This window comes from Archocentrus centrarchus, chromosome 9 (assembly GCF_007364275.1).
Source record: "Archocentrus centrarchus isolate MPI-CPG fArcCen1 chromosome 9, fArcCen1, whole genome shotgun sequence".
NCBI lineage: Eukaryota > Metazoa > Chordata > Actinopteri > Cichliformes > Cichlidae > Archocentrus > Archocentrus centrarchus.
In genome coordinates this window covers 6,591,378-6,613,347 of record NC_044354.1, presented here as the reverse complement: position 1 = coordinate 6,613,347, position 21,970 = coordinate 6,591,378, and the positions used below count along the sequence as shown (strand labels likewise).

The following is a 21,970-nucleotide window of genomic DNA, read 5'->3' as shown; positions in this document are numbered from 1 at the left end:
ACTGTTTGCTTCCTCCGGGTTTGTTATTCGTGCCCTCAAAAAACAACTGAGCTATGACCTAAACTTCTAACAATAAGACAGCAGTTGCAGACAAATTTGTCCACGTTTCATAGTTACAGTTAACAGTATTTTATTTTTTTTCTTCCTTTTGCTTGTTTGTTTAAAAAAAAAAAAAAAAAAAAAAAAAAGCTGTGAGAAAGCATATCAAGACTTTACATAGATTATAACTTCAATGATTTGTGCTATATTTTTTTAGCCAAGTTTCCTGTTTCTGCAAGACAGTTTGGCATAGGTTAATATTTTGAGGCAGTATTTCAGTGATTCAGTATAAATCTTTTAATCTTCTATAAATCTTTTGGCTTGCAACACTTGGTTGACAGGGTGCAGCTGCAGCAAGGAAGGAATTGCATTACTGGACATCTTTTAACACATCTGTGATATAGTCCAGGATTCCCATAGATCCTTAAAGTCTAAAAGGCATTGAATTAACCTAAAAATAAGGTGTTTGGTATTAAAATGCTTTTGAAAAGTCTAATAAATACATGCAAAATGCAAACTTTACAAATAGTTTTTTTTTTTTCCCCTGATGTGTCAATTTAAAATGTCCAAAATACAATAACCAGGATGCTCATGCCAGTAGCGCTGTCTTCTAGCATTTCATCCTGTTATGTGTTTGATTTCAGTACCGTAAGGGGTGTGTCAAAAGGCACTGCTTTTTAAAAAAAAAAAAAAAAAAAATGGTAGAGATCGAAACATAAATGAGACTGACCAGAAATTAGCGAGTACTGTGCACCATGTCTGCTAAAACCTTCTTTCTGTTCTCCTGCACCTTTTTTTTTTTTTTTTTTTTTTTTTTTTTTCCTAAGATTGCTCATTGATTTTTGGTTCTCATTATCACTCATGGTCTGGCCTTTTCTGGTCTCTCTCCTCTTTTCTTGTCTGTCAAAGACCTGTTTACAGCATGGATCAATGAAAGAACTGAACACCTTAATTCTCAGACTATCTGATTATTTGACAATCTGTGCAGGCTGCACAGATTTCCCTATTGATTAATAGGCAGATTATTTTCTTGATATAGTGAAAAATTACCAATAATGGCCAGAGCAGTGTGTCTTGGATTATTTATTTTTTTATTTTTTTTGAGAGTCGTGGTACTATAAGATATTATATAAATAAGAAAATCAGCAGATACAAAGAAGCTAGTCTCAGTTAACTCTTGGCATAAGAGTATAAAAGCAAGCGAGGAAAAAGAGAACAAATGAAGTGGAGGGGTGGGTGTGATTTGTTTCATCTGGTGCATATTATTTGGTCTGAGGTTTTCTATTCCCTAAAATCATGCTGTTAACTTTTAGGCATTTAAAGTTTATTTATAGTTTAATTATTATTAGTTTCACTATTTTTAATCAGAATTGTGTCTTTTGGATTTAAAAGGTAGCCTTAGGTCTGGAATTACTTTTCAGATAATCCCAAAATATTTAAAAAATTCTGCCAAACTCAGTGAAACCATGTTCCTTTAGCCTCTGCATTTACTGCATATGTAAGGTATATTTTTCTAATGATTTTAACTTGGCAGGAGGTACATGTGTTAATAGTGACCCATTATAGTGCTTGAGTCTGAGGCACTGAATGGGAGTTGTAGTACACGTTTATTTCCAAACCTTTGCAGAGATTTCTGTTCCCAAATCTTCTGTGAGCTCTGAACAGGATGTAAACAGATCTGAAAACTCCGATGACCTTACTGAAGTGGTTCTGTCATCATTCTTTCATGTGCTTTTACGAAACCTCTCAAATGTAAATGGATTTTATTTTATTTATTTTTTTATTCACACTAATTTTATCTTGGTTCTCCAAGGGTCACAAAAAGACCACAGTCGGAATGATGCAGATCCTGAATCTTCATGCCATTTAGAAGCCCAAAGTTAAAAGGCAATATCATAGCAAAAACATGCCTTACACAATACTCATTTAAGCTCTTGATCATTTAATAACTCATTTAAGTTGCTAAAGTCTTCAAAGTGCTTTTGTTAACCAAGAAATCCACAGCAGCCAAAAAAAAAGCCTTTAAATGTTCTCTGAAACTGACAAAGGGAAGAAAATCAATCAGGATCAACACATGGATTTTTCTATTTGAGTAAATTAAGTGTATTTGCAGTTGGTTTATTGTTATTTAGACTGGGTGGGGGTCCTGAGAATTTTATATTCCACCAGAAATATTGACCCGGCAGCCTCTGAGGCTCCCTGTTATCACAGAAATGTTAGCTTATTAGAACCCTTTAAATAAAATGTTAATCTCTGCTTATCTGTCTTTTTTTTGTTTGTTTGTTTTTTTTTGTTTTTTTTCCCTTAACCAGATGAGGCAGTCCTGGACAATGTAATCGCCCTGAAGGATTCATCTGAGCAAGACCAAGGAGGAACAGGGAACGAGCAAGAAGAGGACATCAGAGACACAGGGATGGGCGTGGGGAAGAACACCACCTCCAAAGCAATGGACAGTAGCAGTGAAGGAAAATATGAAGAGGAGAGCAAACACGGGGCAGATTTCTATCCCATTCCGGTACGTAAAGCGCTTCATAAAATGTTTCCACAAAGACACCGGCCACACCTAAGGCAAGTTTATATAATGAAGACATGACAAAGACAGGGGTTTGTACGTAACCTCATAATTACTATCCTCCTACATCTCCCCACATCGCTCTTTTCTCTGACTCACCAAATCGTATTTGGCTTTGCTTTTTGCCTGGAATGTGTTTGAGCAGACAGCCACGCACGAACCTCTTACTTCAAGGCCGTTTAATGCGTGCTGCCGATACTCTTTCCATCCGCTTCCTCTGTTTGTCCTCTTGGCTCCAGGCTGCTGCTTTATGTAGGTCAGTGGACAAAATCATAAGTGACACTTATCAGAAACCCTGAAATCTCTCTCATAAATATGCTTGTGCATACTTATTGCTTCATTAAATAAAATGTTTGGGGTTTTTTTTTTTTTTTTACATAAATCCAATGCGTTTTATTTCTTGCTGTGTACTTCTGTACTTAAAGGGGAAGATATTATGCTCCTTTTAAAATCCTTTTTCCCTCTACTGGAAGAGCTTTGCATGAGTCAAAGTTCAAATTAATCCTTATTTATCTTATATTCTGTGTTGGTGAAGCCCACCAAATAAACTGATTTGGATTCCCTAACATTAAGCCGTTTGATTAGCTGTCCCTCACAAACAGAAGGTCTGAACAGCAGATTAATGGGACTGCTGTACTCAGTCATATCTGCATACCAGTAATGACGACTGTCTAAATCCTTTAGAGCAGTTTGAAGCCTGAGCTTTTATCTTTGGTCATTTTTAATGAGGATCAATGATTATAACTCTATTATGACAAAAATAAATAGAGGGATCAAACTCTTTAATCTTTGTTCAACACTACATTTTTTGCCACTGGACCACCGGGCCAGTAGATCACTTTTATTGGCTCACAAAAAATGTATTAAGTGGAGTGGTTTACACATTCGCCTAACAAGTGAAAGATCCCCAGTTTGATCGCGGGAGGAGACACACGGGGCAACCCCCTATGCTGCTGGTTAATTATAAGAATACAGTATACTTTGTTAGTAGTCTCATGTTTTTATAGTGTATATTATACATCTAAAGCTTTAAAATGCAGTGGTGGAGACGCTGTGCCTCCCTCGTAGATTCACCTCTCATGTTGCAGGTATCACTGCTAAAAATAAACAAAGTGGCTGTTGTCAGCTTACAGCAAGTTTATAAGAAATCTTTCATTTAAAGCTGTAGCAGTTTGTTTACATGCAGAGACAGGTTTCGTTCTAGGTTCACAGAGGTGGTTTGTGGGATGTCTGTTAGTATTTTCACATTAAAATACTGCCTGTGAAAAAAGAAGGAAAAACAAAAGGCAAAAACTCCTTAGGGAAGGTCCATTTCAGCCAGTTTAGTTCACAGGTGAATTGATTGATCGAATTAGTTTGAAGTCTCACTAAATGCAGATTAAACATCTCCATGAGATATATTGCTACATTCAGGATTCACTCTAACTTGACGACTCTGTTTAAAATGAGCTCAGAAGGGTGTCTGTTCTCCTCAGGGAGACCATAAACCTCACCATAGGATCATTTTTTATTTATAATTTTTTTTTTAATTAAATCTCCTAAAAACAAAAAAAGACACAGCATGATCGCATGATAGTATTGTTATATATTTGGTATGAAGTGAATCTGTTGAGGTGTTGAATTAGAGCATTGTCGTGAAAAGGGTACCAAGCCTGAAGGTAAAGCTCTCAATTTACTAAACCAGCTTCGTTTCAGCTCTCACTGTAGGATTCCCCTCAGAGATGGGAATATCCAGAGGAAGCTCAAAGTAGAACAGCTGCTACTACATGTCAGTGGAATCTGGTCAGCCATTAATAAGAAGGCCACCTGGGCACATGTAACTGGTTTTGGACCAGGGTAGACCCATGACACGCTGGAGAGATCAGGTCTGGGGACGCCTTAAGATCCCCTGAGTCATCGTAAGACTGGTGGGGGGAGAGAGACATTTGGGCTACCTTTATGTTAGCATGTTGATATCATAACAAAGCCCCGGCTGGTGGAAAGCTTGAGTATTTATATTTAACTTGTAGGCAAACCTGTCCCATAAGCACCATCAAATTACTGTTTACACTTGACTGCATCAATATTTTTTCCACACAGTCTAAAAGTGTCTGCTAAAGTACTTTTTCATTTTAGATAGATTCTAATAAAAGTCCTTTTTTCTTAAAGCAGCTCTAACAAGCCCACTTTGACACCCTTCCAGTTGAGCAGCTAAAGAGCCTGAATTTTCCCTCAGGAACTGGTAAAAATGCTGCTAATGAGCCACCAAACGTCCATGCCCCAAAAGAGGATTAAAAACATGGCATCAATGACTTTCATGTTGCTTGTTTCTAAACACCCCCAAGTGCTCAAAAATCAGGTGACAGGTTAAATGTAAAGGGGCTGAACAGCACAATAGAAAACTAAGAAATCCACCCATAGAGCTGTAAGAGAGACCATGCTGCTGGGTTTGTGTTAGAAACTTGAATAAGCTTTATTTATTATTAGAACAATACAAATCTTCTCCCGAGACATTTACTAGAGAAGTTCGGTAGAAAACAAAAGGAAGTGAAACATGAGCCTGAAGTTTCGGTGCATTCAGTTGTCCTGGTGAAGTGACAGACGTTTCCTGCCAACTTTGGATACCCAATGTGCTGCTCGGGCTTTAATCTGGAGACCTATGCATGTAATGTGCTTGCATGTGAGGGGACTGCATTGTAAACACTCTGGGCTTGATGGATGGGCATATTTGCATACTCTCCTGAGTTTGCATGTTCTTGAGGCATGTAAGAGCTCAAAAATGAACTGCCTTTAAGTGCTATTTTTCTAAATCTCCCTTACAGTATGCTTGCTTTTCTTAATGGCTTCTTTACTGATTAAAACAGCATTTATATTGATAACAAATGCAGCAAAGCCAAATACTCATACATAATCGTTTGGTAGAAATTTGTTTCAATGGTTACACATTTGCATACTGTAGGAAGCACTCGTTCACGTCCGCGTGACCCATGTAAATCATGCTTTTCACACTGTAACATGTAGACTGGCACCCGATCACACAAGTGACGACACTATTTCACTCTTGCGTGTTAGCAGGCTGGCAAACCCACATGAAAAGTCAGGCAAAGGTGTGGGCATCCCCCTCTGTCTATTCTTTGAGCTCAGTGATTTGCCTGCATGTTCTGGCAAGTTAGGATTAAGAGTGAAGGGTAAGTGGAGGACGTGAAAACTATTGTGTGTTTAGGTGGTGGTAAACGGAGTCAGCGGTGCCAGTGGAGACCAGGATACTGAGAACACGGAGCTGATGGCCATCTACACTAAAGATAATCAAGGTGCTGAAAAGGTAAAACCTGCCAAAGTGAAACACTCATCTCTTTCAGAACCATCATGTATGATTCATAAGTCACAAGCCTCTGGTTGAGCACATTGACACACAGCCACATGATTCAAAAGATTACTCATAAAGTGCTTTTGTTGCTTCTATAAATTTATATTTAAAACTCATTATTCCCCTACATAGTTCTTGCTAAACACTGGTTTAATAATACAGCAAGCATCCCTAAATGCCAGTGACGTCTGTGTGATGTACAGCAGCACTTAAGTTGTTTTTGTTGAGAATGAAGTCAGATAACTTGGATGAGTGGATGATTGCAGTCTCTGCTCTGTGACAGTAAAAGGATCCCTGTTTTTGTCTAATGTGAACATGCTCAACTTTGTAGACCAGGGAAAGTACTTAGATGTCTTATTTTGTTTATAAAAACAAGCTCAAGTGAGCTGTGACCTGTATTTTTCTAGTAAGTAACAATCATGAAGCTAAAAACTGTAATTAAGGTAAGTATCCATGTTTTTTTGTTTCCTGGGTTTTATATTTTCCCCCTTGAAAAGAAAAGTCATGGCATTATAAATATATCCTTCTATATGATTTACTAATTTTAGTACAAGCTTATGCAATAAACATCCTGTTTTGAATTCTAAACTTCAAAATAAAAGTTGGGAAAACTCTGTTGCCCTACTTTCCTGGTTTATTTATGTTTAAACACAAACTCAAACCTAATTGTAATACAGAAAGATGCTGATGAGATATGGAGCAGAAAAGACCCACTCATCAGATTGACTCCTCGTCATCTTCCCCTGCGGTTCTTTTCTCTCGCTGTCACTGTGACGCTGAATTTTTCTGAGACTGATTTTATTTATTTTTTTAAACTCCCCGCACATCGGTTCCTTTTCCATTCATAAAATTCCGCCTTCCTCCTATCTGCATGGACATGCTGTTCTCCGACTGACGTAACGTGGCAGTTATTTCCACATACAGCTCATGTATAATGCAGCTTAAAAAATGGAAATTCAAACATGGATTATGAAGATATTAATACTGTTTGTGTTATATTTTGTGTGTGTGTGTGTGTGTGTGTGTGTGTGTGTGTGTGTGTGTGTGTGTGTGTGTGTGTGTGTGTGTGTGTGTGTGTGTGTAGAGTTCCATGTCTGAGACGTTGGACAGCACAGACAGTATTGACGCAAGGAGGGTGGATATGATCTATACCATTGAAGATACCCCACCCTGGTACCTCTGCGTGCTCCTAGGTTTACAGGTAATCCTACACCTGAAACTGTTGCATAATATGGACCGAAATTCCACACTGTACAATGAGGGTGTGTGGGATCGTTGTAGCGAACTGAATGTTTCACGTCATTGTCAGGTTCTGCAAAGAACAATTACCAGATGCTTAAAGGTAACGATTAAGTATTCAGGAATATTTGGTTCGCATGAGATTTATTTTGTTTGTGGCTTTGTCACAGGTAAGCTGGCTTTTTTTTTTTTTTTTTTTTTTTTATGGATTCAGGATTTTCCAGGTGGAGCAAGGTGGGAGTGGATTATCCACTCCACTCGTCAAGAAATACGCTTATTGAATGACAGGGATCCCGATTTTATTAGGGACGACCGTTTAAACAATACAGGAAGTTTAATTTGAAGGTCAAAGATTTTCCATGATTGAAAGTGTTTAGGATTTAACAGTTATGAGCCTGCAGGAGTCATGGTGAGAATCCAAAAACTGATACTGGTTGTTTGGTCTGCACTTGACCTTACAAGCAGCACAGAGTTTATTATAACTACTGGAAAGGGTTTTTTTTTTTTTTGTTTTGTTTTGTTTTCCTGCTTTACCTGTAAGGTCAAAAAAAAAAAAATGTAATGAAGGAAGCCAAACCCACCCACTGCTTCTTCCAAGTTAAATTTGCTACATTTTTTTTCTCCTCTTGCAAGGTGGATAAGTTCTCAAACTATCAAGACCATTCAAAGTTAAGCACACTTAACAAAATCTCATTGTACATCCTGTATAATAAAGGCATTCTATTCTAAAAGGCACACCTAACGATGACAAAGAGACGACTAAATGAATAGATTAAAAACACTCCCGGTGGCTCTAATTCTGGTGTTTTTTTTTTGTATCACACTTTCACTAGATCAGTTTACAAATTGTGTGTGCGCGTATGGACATTGAGATAATGCCATGCTAAGACAAACAATAGAAACACACACGTTCACACTGACTGTGGCATGTTGTCTTTGCAGCACTACTTGACATGTTTCAGTGGGACTATCGCGGTGCCGTTCCTCCTCGCTGAGGCGATGTGCGTCGGCTTTGATCAGTGGGCCACCAGTCAGCTCATTGGGACAATCTTCTTCTGTGTGGGGATCACCACCCTGCTACAGACCGTACTGGGCTGCAGGTATGCACACACCTTGTAACTTTTTTCCTTTTTTGTTTTAAGATTAATCCAATGTGAATATAAATTTGCATCCACACAGATAAATTAAGCTTTTATGTCATAGTACTCATTAGGGCTGCACGATATATCGAAAAAATATCGTCATCGTGATATTGGCACGTGCGATAGGCATATCTAAAAAATGCGCGATAATTTCTAATTATTTAATGTATAAATCACGTCTTTCTTTATGTCCGCACTTTGACCAATCCCGCGCGACCTTAAATGTGAAGGTGCCGCGTCGCTATTGGCCAGAGCGAGCACATGCTCTCAGCGGCGCAGGGAGCACGTACACACACAGAAGGAAAACAAGCATGGCGGGAATTGAAGAGACGAGTCGAGACGAAAACAGAGAGCATTTGGGACGACTACGGTTTTTCCACACAGGACGAGTCACAGACACAAGTTCTTTGCAAGTCATGCCGAAAAATCGTGGCTATGTCAAGAGGAAACACGACAAACCTCCTTCAATACAACCACAAGGAACTTTACAACGTATATTTAACATCTAAAAACCCACAGCCTACTCCGGTAAAGTCAAGCAAACGAAAGGCAAGTTCACAAACTAACATAAATGATAGTTTCGCTTCTGCCGCTCCTTATGAGAAGGCAGAGCTCAGTGAAGTGGATTTTTATGCTAGCACTACTGACTTGTGGTCCAGTCGAACCACTGAGCCATACATGAGTTTTACCGTGCACTTTTTGACATGCAAATTTGAGCTCATTACACGCTGCCTATAAGTAGCATACTTCCCCGAGACACACACTGGTGAAAACATTGCTGCTGCCCTGCGGGATGTTTTGAACAACTGGAACTTGCCCAAACACAAACAAGTGGCCATCACAACAGATAACAGAGCGAACGTGGTGAAGGCTGCTGAGGTCAACAACTGGTTCAGAGTGCAGTGCTTTGGCCATCGCCTGCATCTGGCAATTGGTAAGTGTTAAAGATAAAAAATTACTCTCAAGACATATAGCCCTAATGTACTATAACATTTAAATGAAAAACAAACATGTGAACATGTTTGTTTATATGTTAAATAAATGCAACATTTGAAATGCATATTTGTTGTTGGTATACATTTTATAGATTTTTTTTTTTTCTTATTGGTCATGTATATTGCATTTTTAGGTAAAAAGAAAAAATATCGCGACAATATCGTTATCGCAATACTAGACCTCCATATCGCATATTGCACTAATTTCCAATATCGTGCAGCCATAGTACTCATCTTGTATGTATAGTTTTTACCCGACTATGAGTGAGTAGCATTTTAATTTCCTTGTTTTCTTTGAGCTCTTGTAGTAGTTTTTGTGGTTCGTCTATTGCATCATTTCTGGCCAACCAACGCGAGCAAGACTGAAGCCACAATCGATAAAACATACAAGCTTGTATTTGTCTATCCGGTCTTTCAGGAAGCAGGGCCTCCTTACCTGCTTACAGATATGTGGAACAGCTTGTTTGAGCCACTTTTTAAAAAATGTTACACTTGCTTTGTCCTTTTTGGTAACTGTCCATCTGCAGTTTTACAGTTTGTACTTCTGCTTATTTACTATAAACCTTAAGTCACTCATACATAATGAGGTATGTTTTGTAACAGGTGACTCACTATAATTCAACCCCAGGGTTATATCCCTCCTATCTTTCACCAGAAAGTAATGACTGGTATAAGATGTTATCTGTTGTCATGGATATTATCACATCTCTGAGGTCTGTGTTTTAATGAAAGCTGGTTTATGATGGCAAGAGGTGCTGTTTTTCTTTCATAAAGGAGGAGCAGTTGAGAGAGAACTCTGACTCGTTTCCTTTTTATTAAACCTAATCTCTCCATCCTGTTGCTGAAGATTCTCGGGCTCATTATCCTCCATACTGTGTGGCGGCGGCAGCAGCAACAGCAACACCAGACAAATCACCTCACTCAGATAAACCCGACAGACACAGGCTGTTCATTTCAACACCAGCACCATGACCTTTACTGATGCTTTGATGAAGAAAAAGTGTGTAGATGCTGTCCTGTCTGCTTCTTTTATTTTACTGACCAACACATGGGGCCTTAACAATGAACACTTTGTGAGGAAAAAAAATCTCTAAATAGCCAGTCATGTTGAGGAAACTTGGTGAAATTAGCCATGTAGACATAATATGGAATTGATGAAGTTTAAAACCAACTGTCAGCACAGGAAGAAATGGCAACCGCTAGGATTCATACAAAATGGTCTAATAAATATCCAGCAAGCAGTTCTCTGGGCAAAACTGCCTTGTAGAAGTCAGAATGTCCAGACAGGTTCGAGCTGATGGGCACAATTAACTTGTTAAATCTGAGGCATGCATGTGAGCGTCAAACCATTGATCCTTGAGATGTGCTACAGCACCTGTAGACAACACCAGTTGTAATCCCTGAGGCTACAGTGGGTGCAGAGGAAGCGTAAACAAAGTTATGCCTGGTCAGATAAATCTTCACATAAGCTCTCACTTCAGTGTAAACAACATTAAAACAGGTTATCAGCTATCAACAGATCAGGCTGCTGCTGGTGACGTGATGGTGTGTGGATGCTTTTTAAGCTCATTTTGAGCCCTTTAGTACCAGTTGAAGATCTTTTAAGCACCACAGCCTACCTTAGTATTGTTGTTGACCCTGCTGTCATCCTCTCCACAGTAACCATCTTCTAATGGCGGCGTTCTTCAGGCTAATACACCTTGTCACAAAGCTTGTATGATCTCAGGGTGTTTGCTTGAAGACGACAATGAGTTCACTTGACTCAAATGGCCTCCTGAGTCACCGGCTCTCAATTAGTCCACTTCGGGGATGTGACCAAGCAAGAGACTTTTATGTAGGTGCTGACTGCAAATCTGCATCAATTGTAAGATGCTGTTATGTCCTCATGAATCAAAATCTGAGGAATGTTTCCAGAATGCTTCTGAATCTTTGCTACAAAGAAAATGGCAGGTTTGAAAGATAAATGGGGTCCAGTCTGGTACTGGGAAGGTGTTCCCTAATGAGTGTATGTCAGGATGTTCAGTGTTTGGCCAGGTATCAAGGCAGAAAATCAGGTGGAATGTTTTTTAAATTCTGATGAGTTTTTATCCTCGTTTGTTTGGTTGTCCTCTTTTTCTGGGTCTTTACTCTCTCAATATCAGTCCTTGGGGTTGTGGAGACTGCGCATAAGAACAAGTGGTCTGCATACAGTTTCTGCAAATGTGCTTACCTGACTAACTTTATTCTTTGTATTTTATTCACAAGTAAATTAAACCCTGCTAAAATAATTATTTGATGGTTAAAAATAACTATCTCACTCCTGGTGACAAACCACTTTCATAAGATAAATTTGACTAATTCGTGCAAATACTATTAGCCCCAATTAAATTTATTACAGTTATCATATTTTCAGAACATGAGCCCAGATTTGTCATTGCTTTGTACAAATTCAGCAAACAGCCTTATGTTTATTGGAAATGTTAATGTCTTGAGTGCTTTAGTTCCATAATTGGTCTGTTTTCCTGAAAGGTCATTCATGAGGACATATAATGGGTCAAGCTGAAGGTGAAGAAGCTGCCCTCTGTTGGACGATGAGGGGAAACTACTTCAAACACTCTTTAGGACTTGTACTTTAATATTAAAGTTCAGTCATCTTTGCAGTTCAGATGTTTATATTTTTCCATGCTGAAACAGAGCGAAAGACTAAAAACTGACAAATTCAAATGGAGGGCAGGGGATCTGAAGGTAAAATCTATAACTTGCGCAGTAATCTTTTTCTCCTGTGTGTAAATGAGGAAAGCTGAAACACTCTGGTCCTTTTTTTTTTTTTTTTTTTCTCAGCCTGTCATTGATGCCAAACCAGCAGCTTCTCCTCTTCTCAGGTAGAGCTGAGCTGAGGTTGCAGACTGTGCTTATCTGTCCGTCTCTTTATGGATTACTGTCTGCAGAAATGCCACCGATTGGAAACAACTAAGGGGAGGGAGGGGATGAAAGCAGGGAAAAGGGGAAAGATGATGGCAACAGTGTATCTGTAGGAAACATACCCCATCAAGTCTGGGCTGTTTATAATGTACCAGATAGCTCCCTAGAGATGATTAAGACAAACTTGTTTATGAACATGTGTAAATAATCCTCCTAGAACAACATTTGTCTGAGGTTTTCCACACTGATCTCCCTCTTTCTTAAAGTATACTATCTGATCCAGCCTCATCAGTCCTCAGGGCCTCTCTAACAAGCTGACGTGTCTGACTTTTAGTGCTGGACATTTACATTACTGATTATTTCTGTAATTGCGCGCGCACGCGCACACACACACACACACACACACACACACACACACACACACACACACACACAAACCTGTTGACATATTCTCATCACTGCTAAGATTTCTTCAGCTATCCAAATCAAATGACTGACTCGATTGTATCCACAGTGTGAGACTGAATGGAGGATGGGGAGGGGAAGAAAAGGTTTGGAGACGTAGTCTGAGGAATGACGCAAAAGAGCATGCACAGGAGCAAAGGGGTGGAATGGGGGTGGAGGGTGAAATGCAGTGCAGGTCTGAGTCATCGTGCCAAGTGAGGTCAATCAAAGGGGGGAGGGGGGAAATGCTTTTCCAGGAAAAGTGTCTGTTTTCCCCAAAGCATCCTGGTTGTGTGCACAGCTGCTACCTGCAGACTCGTGTACACAGGAATGTGTAGCAATTCATTGCCTATTTACACACTGAAATACAAAAAAAAAAAAAACCTACTTAAAGAAACAGTGATTTAAAATGAAAAGCAAAACATTACAATAATAAAAACAAACAGTGGGATAAAGCTGAATAACAGTGTGTGTGGGGGTGGATGTAGGTAGATATCTTGAGGCCTTCATTTTCAAATTGTCAGGTGTCTTTGGAGTTTCTTTTCCATTAATGTGTTTATATCGCATTGACATAATAATCTTCATATCAGGTTTTTTAGGGGTGTTTTTCAGACAGGGAATTTGATTTGTGTTCAATTGAAGGCTCTTAATTGAAACAAACAGATGTATATGTTTATGAATTCTCACTTCCTCTTGAGAAGTCTTTTTCTGTCTCACTACCCCCTTCTCTTTATAGCTGTTAAGTTAGCTAACAGCAGTCCAGGTGCATTCTCACTCTGTTTTTGTTTTTTCTTTTTATGGGAATCAAGGTCACCAAAGAACAGCATGTGGGCTGACTTGTGAACACAGCTCTAATTTTGGTTCACTGAAACAAAAAATTATACTTAAAATTGTTGGCTTGCTCTAGTTTTCATGATATGCTACTAGGTCAGACCAAAAGTTCTTCATCAAAACCAGATATGACTAAAATATCTTATGATTCTTGAATTTTAGCAAAAAAAATGGTCCAAATGTAGGTAGGTGCCAATTTTCAGATGGCTGCTCTTCCTGAACTATTTATCCAGTTTTTATTAACTTGCTCAAATCTCTATATGATCTGTTATCTCTATATTGATTGGATTTGAGCTTCCTAGTAGCAGGAAATCTGAAAGACAATGAATTTACACATTTTTAAAGCATATTAAACTGTCCAGTAATCTTATTTTTGTTCCCAGCATGCTGTTGAAAGTACTGTGACTTATAGAACGTGCCAGTGAAATGCAAATAATCTTTGCAGCTCGTCTGTTTAATGCCCTTCATTGTTAAATGGTTAAATGTGTTTGGCTGTGGAGACATCCGCAGGCAAGGAATGAAACCAGCATATCTATATGCACTGATATTCTGGGTAATTGAATATCATAGCATCTCATCTAGACAGGATGTCGCCCTAGGCAAGCATGCTGCGCTCCAAATAAATTGTGGATTGAGGGTGAATAACCCTGCTATTCTTTCTAATACAGTTTTTAATTATAAGTCTTCTCTCTATAGCCCGCCTTCTGATTTTTTTATATATATTTTTTTTTTTTTTAGAATTTTCATAAACAGATGAGAAGACTTAATCTTTGTTTATGATTAAAACTCATCTAAATACTGTACATCGGTGTAAAATGTCAGATATGGCACTTTTATTTCCAAAGCAGACCTGCTTCTGAAACCAGTGTATTTAAAGAGCTTGACACCTGGTGGTTTTAGGGAGAACATAACCTTGCGTACAATCATTTTAAAAAAAATAATATACTAACACTCTTGTTTTGTTTTTTTGTTTTTTTTGTTTTACATTTATGTGTAAATTCTCAAAATCTGAAGTGAGCTTTTCGTGTCTTTCAGGCTGCCTTTGTTCCAGGCCAGTGCTTTCGCCTTCCTCGCACCAGCCAGAGCCATCCTGTCACTAGACAAATGGAAGTGCAACAACACAGGTGACGCTCCTCTTCATCTGTCTTAGTCTTTACGTGTTCAGCAGTGACATTTATTATATCTGCACGGTCTGCCGGGCTTTCTGTCAAAGATTTGCAATGATGACCGTGAGGGAAACATCTCGTCCCGTCTGTACACTCCAAATTAATAACCAAAGGTTTTGATTCAGTGATTTCTTTTTTTCTGGTCCCTCATCTCATCTTTTTCTATGAGCAGAGATTCCAGTGCTGAACGGCACAGAGCTCCTCCATACAGAGCACATCTGGCAGCCCAGGATACGAGAGGTAAGGCGAAGACAGACCCACACACTCGGTGGAGGTGGGGAAGGATGGCTGGATGATTACCAAATTCATCTTTGTGGAAAGAAGTGTCTTTACACTAGGTTTTTTTTTTTTTTTTTTTCTTTTCTTTTTCTAAATGTTATTCAACTATGCTTAAATAACTCCTTACACAAATTTTTACACAAGTAAATGTGAAAAATGGGAGTCTCTCAAACTAATATTTGAACAGTTGCACATTGTATTTTCTGCTGCTCAAATAGAGACATCACTGTCTCCTATATGTCCAGAGGGTTTGGCTTTGTGTGACAGATGCTGTTAATTTGTGTTAACCTTTTCTGTTTGCGTAAGCGTGTTGAGTAATTGTTTTTTATGCGACACGTGAATGAGACGAAACCCAATAAGACTGAATCAGATTGTTGAGTGAGAGAACAGGCGTCTGATAAAATGTGACGGAGGGAAACAGAGAGCAGGCAAACAGGATTATCACTGTCAGCGCTGTTGATTCTGTTACCGTGTGCTATACAACCACACAGCGTTTGTTTTTGATTCATAAATTTGAGGGGGGGGATTTTGTACGTTAGCCTTAAGAACAGATATGTTTATGTGCAGAGTAAACAGACCTGGTTAATTAAACTGACAGTGGGATTGAACCGTCTCACAATAGCCTCATTTATACATTGTGTAATTTGTGCTGTGATTTTTATTTTTTTTTTTTATACCACCCTTTATTTTGCCTGAATCTTAATTACCGTAATGCATTTCTTACAAGTGTAATTATTTTAATATTGGAATAAGAGAGTAGAAACATTTGAAATCAACAGTAAACACCCTCTTTTTACTTTAAACCTCTTTGACTTTGTGGTCTTTTGGATTGTTGAATCAAAATTATCAAAATTTAAACCAACCATTTTTTTTTTTTTTTTTTCCCCTTCTTTGTTCTGTCAGATCCAAGGTGCCATCATCGTGTCATCCCTGGTTGAGGTGTGTATTGGCATGCTGGGTCTTCCTGGGATGCTACTGAAGTACATCGGACCTCTGACCATCACCCCCACTGTGGCCCTTATTGGCTTGTCTGGTTTCCAGGCTGCAGGGGAGAGGGCTGGAAAACACTGGGGCATTGCTATGCTGTAAGTATGGACACACCGTGTATTCAATAAAAGCATCTTTAAAAAGATGCTTATCTAGGCTCTGTTCATCTATTTTCTTTGGAAGCTTGTTTCTGTCACTGGGAAGAAAAAAAAATTGACATTCATAAGTCAAACTTTCAGGTTAGTATCTTGTAATTTTGAGTTACTTCTGAGTAAGTTGAAATTTCAACCTACCTAACTTACAATTTCAAGATACTAGTCAAGTTTAAATTTTGAAATAACTTGAAACCTCTGCCTGTGAATTTTTTTTTTTTTTTTTCAGAAAACAAACTTCTGTAGTTTTCCTTTTGCATGTTCTCATGTTTTTAAAAAGTGTGGTAGTACAGCAGGTCAGCAACATTTTATTTCTGGAAAAGAACGGGTGATGTGAGACCACGGATGATGGCTGTGGTAGTTCAGCTCAGCAGTTCATCCTCTGTCTTAGCTCTTCTCCATTTAAACCAGCTTTCTTCTGATTGGCTGCCCCTCACAAACCCCTCACAGAGGGTTTAAGTCAGAAGCCCCAAAGCTCTGTGGCTGAGATGACCACGTTAAAGATATCCCCTCTCAATGTTTCTAGTGAAATGAAAAACGGTTCTCCTTCAAGCCCTTTTCCCAAAAATAAGCAGGCGTATTGTAGCTCATACCTGTAGTTCATTCACTTAGCTGAACAGACAATATTTTTAATCTAGAAAACACCTCACTCTGGATCACGTGGGCTGTAAATAAACAGGCCTGACTCATGAAGGATGATGCACTTCATAGCTGTGATGTTCAGTGTGACATCAGCTCCTGTTGTGTCATGGTTGTTTACGCTGTAGCTTGAGGGCGCCTTCTCTCGCTCCACAGGGGTGGTTATGTGCCAGTAATTGATGGGCTCTCGAGCCTCTGGGGTCAGACACATGCAGGACTTAATGGAAAATGTTTGCAGAATTGGTCCTGGTGCAGAGAATATGCAGTATAAGATTGGTTATAAGAGGGTTGTTTCCATCTGCAGGACTATCTTCTTGGTGCTGCTCTTCTCTCAGTATGCCAGAAATGTTCACTTTCCTCTGCCCATCTACAAAGCCAAAAAGGGTTGGACATCCTACAGGCTCCAGGTCTTCAAAATGTTTCCTGTAAGTACACAACATGCTGTAATGTGTGGTGTGTACACCTGTTGTGTGCCTTTTGCTCAGACTGTCTGGATGACTTACTTTCTTTTCCAGTGTAAATATTTTTTTTTCTCTTTAAAACTGTTTCCATAAACTGTTAGTCACAAATTATTCAACAGCGCTAATCTTTCTCCCCAGGAGGGTCTGAGCACTGTGCAAATCAGTCCTTTTCTTCCCCCTGCTGGTGAAATGATTTAAAAACACCACTCATACTCCAAATATGTGGAATGAGTACATCTTTATCCTATGTATTTGAGTATAGTTATGAGGGGTATTTATATCTGGTCTCACTGCTATACTCCCTCACTTATAGTAAAATATAAAGTCAAGACGTTGGCCCTAAACCTCAAAAATGTGAAGAGAGCTCTATCCAGAGAAGAGCCACTCACCTCTGTTACTCTATTAGCTTCTATGATCCAAAAGTTTTAGTAAATCCAAAACAAATTTGATTCAATAAACAGATGCATACAACCCAAAGGTCATGACTTCTTTCACATATTTTGCATATAAATAGATGGCTGGATAGAAGTGATAAAAGGATGCACAAATAAAAACTGATAAAAAGGTTTTTTGTTTGTTTTTTTTGGACGATATTTGATAGTCTGAGCTTTTACTTTTCCTTTGCATACAGATCATAATGGCCATCCTCGTGTCGTGGCTGTTATGTTTCATTTTCACTGTAACTGACGTTTTCCCACCGGAGAAGGACAAGTACGGTTTCTACGCCCGCACGGACGCACGTCAGGGGATCCTTTCAGTAGCACCGTGGTTCAAAATCCCCTATCCCTGTGAGTATTTTAATGAGGAGTATATTGAGGTAGATAATGTTATAAAAGTTTAAAGTTGGCATTAAAGATTAAAAAGATTTTAAAATACCAGCACATTTTACCTCTACAGTCCAGTGGGGTGTTCCCACGGTGACGGCTGCAGGTGTGATCGGCATGATGAGCGCCGTGGTGGCCAGCATCATCGAGTCGATCGGAGACTACTACGCCTGTGCTCGCCTCTCGTGTGCTCCTCCACCTCCCATCCACGCCATCAACCGGTAGCTCTCATTCCTCCACCTCCTTATTCGCTCTCATGCCCCAGTTGTTTGTGGCGTAGGCAATTTACTGTCTGGTCTGTATTTTTTTTGTTTTTTTTTTTTATTTATTTTTTTTTTTTTGTCTTTTCAGGGGGATATTTATAGAAGGCATCTCCTGTGTGCTGGATGGTCTTTTTGGGACAGGAAATGGCTCCACTTCCTCCAGTCCAAATATAGGCGTCCTGGGAATCACAAAGGTAACTCACCCTCTTTTTCCTTTTATTTTCATTTACATGTTTCTGTATTAATTTTTCTTGCTCCCTTTATTTTAAAAGGTCTTTAAAAGTCTTGATTTGTTCTCCAGGTGGGCAGCAGGCGTGTGATTCAATATGGCGCTGCCATGATGCTGCTGCTGGGGATCGTGGGTAAATTCAGTGCCCTGTTCGCCTCTCTGCCTGATCCAGTTCTGGGAGCTTTGTTCTGCACCTTGTTTGGTATGATTACAGCAGTGGGACTGTCCAACTTGCAGTTTGTGGACCTCAACTCCTCCAGGAACCTCTTCGTCTTGGGCTTCTCCATCTTCTTTGGCTTGATGTTGCCGAGCTACCTCAAACAGAACCCACTGGTCACCGGTGAGTGCAGGAGAGGGATATTATGATTTGTGGGTATTACTGAACTTTGTTGACGTATTCATTGGAGTGAGTCTGTACATGATGGAAGTGCTTGTGGCATAGAATGACACCTTAGTGTGCACACGTGTTTGTGTGTGAGAGACAGTGGTTGAATATTTGAGTGGTCAGAGCAGAAAAGTGCAGTCCAGTGGCAGGAGTTTTGTTAAAAATATTTATCAAAGTCTGACACTTTGTTGCTAAAATCTAATCTTGTGTAAAGATGATTCAGGTTAGTGGTTAAAGTAAGTTTTATCAACCATGGATTATAATGCCAAGGCCTACACCTTTGCCCCGCCCCTGATCTACATTTGCACTGGACCCCTGCAGCCCCTCCTGAGAGTGGTGGGTCCACAGGGACTCAGAGTAGTGCTGATATTCCTCCACTTACAAAGGAGCCAACTGAGATGGTTCAGGCATCTGTTTGATACCACCTGGGTGCCTCCTAGATGAGGTGTTTCAAACGTGTCCAGTTAGGAGGAGGCCACACATAAAATTGCAGAATTATAAATGAGTTTCAACTGTTTGACTGTATTTATATTTAGCTTTGTTTTACTCATTTTACTCGTTTTACTGTCATCTTAACTGACCCGGCATTCGCAATTGATTACACCCCTTAAACCTGATAAGACTTGGTTGAATTTAAGACTATTCTATGTGGGAATTATAGGAAATCATGCAAATTTCTGGAATTCCTTCACATGCTAATATAACTGAGATTAGGTCAGTAACTTAAAGTTCCAGTCCTGACACAAACACATTGTACTACATTTGTGACGTCTCCGTCTTTCTCAGGCATTGTTGAAGTTGACCAAGTGCTAAACGTTCTCCTCACCACGGCGATGTTCGTCGGAGGGTCTGTCGCCTTTATTTTGGACAACACTATCCCTGGTAAGGTTTTTAATTTCAGTAGTTTGAAAACGAGTGAATGAATTTTTACATTTAGTAACATTGCATGTAATTGCTGCATGAAAGCATGATTGTAGATTGTTGGACTGCAAAATGTTTTTAAGGAAGACAAATGTAACTTGTGGCTGGGACTGCCCAGCAGGCACAGGTATCGTGCAAAGGCACTACATGTGGGGGTGGTCATATATCTGATCCTCGAGATTGTGCTGGGAAAAGTGGAAGAAGACGTGGCTGGGAGGGGGTCATCTATGTGTAATGTGCTGCCACCCAGAAAAGCAACAAGCTCAACAGGCGGAGGCACATCTTATGAATTTCTTTTCATCTTCAAAAACATCCAAAAGTCACAGTAGCAAAAGACTTGTGGACAATGTTTCTTGTTAGCCTGGACTTTTAATTGGGATTTTTAAGGAGCTGAGTATTAATCTGTCTTCATCCTCAGGTTCGCCTGAAGAACGAGGCATCAAGAAGCTAAAGCGTGGCTCTGGTCTCAGTGCAGCAGAACTGGAAGGGATGAGATCCTACGACCTGCCGTTTGGAATGGACTTCATCCGCAGACACCCGATCTTCAAGTACATCCCCATCAGCCCTTCGTTCACAGGCTACCACGGGGGGCGGCTACTAGAAGCCTGCAGGAACAGAATGGGACACGGGGACATGGTGAAGCGAGGGGAGGGAGGCACGGCACTTGGGGAGAGTCGGGTATAGGCAGCAGGCTGGAAAAACCTTCAAGTGGTTAAATTTTGGGGAGAAAGGAGTGGTACACTAAGAAAAATTGATGGGAGAGTGGAGGACAGAAGGAGCAATGGATTGTGTTGAAGAAAATCTGATACAACAACACACGCCCCCACCCCATCACTATGCGTTTTTCTTAGCTTGTGTCAGTCTCTTCCCTTCCCACTTCCCACTATGCTATTTTAAGCATGCTATAGCAAGTCATAGCATGCTATAAAAGATGTCACCATGTGGAGATCAGTCTGTTTGTGTGTATGTGTGTATAATATGCAGCAAGAGGTGGAGAGCTTGTGCATTAATGCACTTGAATCCAGAAGGAGACAGATTGACATCAGGCAGTCAGGGCTGAATGTCTGATTCACTCACTCATGATCTCTGCTAAATTATTGCCCAAATAATGTTATATACATTCTACTTAAAGCACACTAAACTGGATTATATCAACTGAGGATCATGTTAGGAATTATTCGCCTGGGGATTTGTTATGCAACCACACATGCACACAGCAGCATCCGCAGTAGAATTAGCTCGGGCGCTGCATTGGACGACAGGGGTCATGCATATTGATAGAAGTAGTTTGTCAGGTGTCCTTAGCCATTCAAAGTGATTGTGAGATTTATTTTTGCACTAGCTTCCTCCTGAGTTCAAGACTACAATGTCACTTCAAGCTTCTTCAGTAAAACACACAGCAGTTAAAGAGGCTCACATCCCATAGTATTTGGCATGAGAGTACTAATATTCACTAGACCTCACACATTATTGGACAAAGAAAATCACTAACATACCAGTTTACATCCCTTTATGATGTGTCAGTATTATGCATCAGTTACTAAAAAGACCAAAACTGCTTTTCCTGAACACAACCATTGTTTGTAAGATTTTTTTTTTATTTTTAAATTTGTATCTGATAACCTTTTATTTGCATGTTGGCACTTAAATAATGAGTCAGCTTTTAATAATGCCTCTGTCATGGTGGCAGCAGAGCATTTACAAAAGCTGCAGTAATACGCACAGTAACACGGACATGTGGCCTTGTCAGGGAGACTTTGTGTGTGTCTATATATGATACGAGGTGTGAAACTGAATGACAACATGAGAATGTGTTCTCGCAAGGATCTGTGGATGTATACTATGGTAGGCTTTACCTAAAGGCTGCACCCTAAATGATTATAATTGTACTGGGATGTAAGGGCAGTGTTTTTGTTGACTATAGAGTGTAAATCTAATGGCTTATTTTTTTGTTCCCTGTGTTGACTCAAGTGGAGTGTGGGGTTTTGCATCAGCCAGTCATGACTTTCATTATCAGTGTTCACTTGTTTAATCGTGGTTGTGACTTTTTCACATTCCTCCTCTTCCTCAGTCATCGATACACATCCCACTTTCATCTCACAAAGTTTCAGAGCATCTTGCAGCCTGTACTGCATTAACCCAGCCATGACCCCCC

At 39.7% G+C, this 21,970-nt stretch overlaps 1 protein-coding gene across 2 annotated transcripts in view; it reads left to right on the top strand.

Moving 5' to 3' along the window:
• slc23a2 (solute carrier family 23 member 2) overlaps positions 1-21,970 on the top strand; it is a 36,095-nt gene extending 14,125 nt beyond the window's left edge. For both annotated transcript variants that reach the window (XM_030737926.1, XM_030737925.1), the window contains 14 exons: positions 2,352-2,554; positions 5,814-5,912; positions 7,042-7,158; positions 8,139-8,296; positions 14,545-14,633; positions 14,848-14,915; positions 15,858-16,039; positions 17,037-17,157; positions 17,825-17,981; positions 18,091-18,238; positions 18,369-18,474; positions 18,582-18,849; positions 19,681-19,776; positions 20,234-21,970. In XM_030737926.1, the coding sequence (XP_030593786.1) occupies positions 2,453-2,554; positions 5,814-5,912; positions 7,042-7,158; positions 8,139-8,296; positions 14,545-14,633; positions 14,848-14,915; positions 15,858-16,039; positions 17,037-17,157; positions 17,825-17,981; positions 18,091-18,238; positions 18,369-18,474; positions 18,582-18,849; positions 19,681-19,776; positions 20,234-20,499 (1,977 nt within the window). In that variant the 5' untranslated portion in view covers positions 2,352-2,452 and the 3' untranslated portion in view covers positions 20,500-21,970. The remainder of the gene's footprint in view (positions 1-2,351; positions 2,555-5,813; positions 5,913-7,041; positions 7,159-8,138; positions 8,297-14,544; positions 14,634-14,847; positions 14,916-15,857; positions 16,040-17,036; positions 17,158-17,824; positions 17,982-18,090; positions 18,239-18,368; positions 18,475-18,581; positions 18,850-19,680; positions 19,777-20,233) is intronic.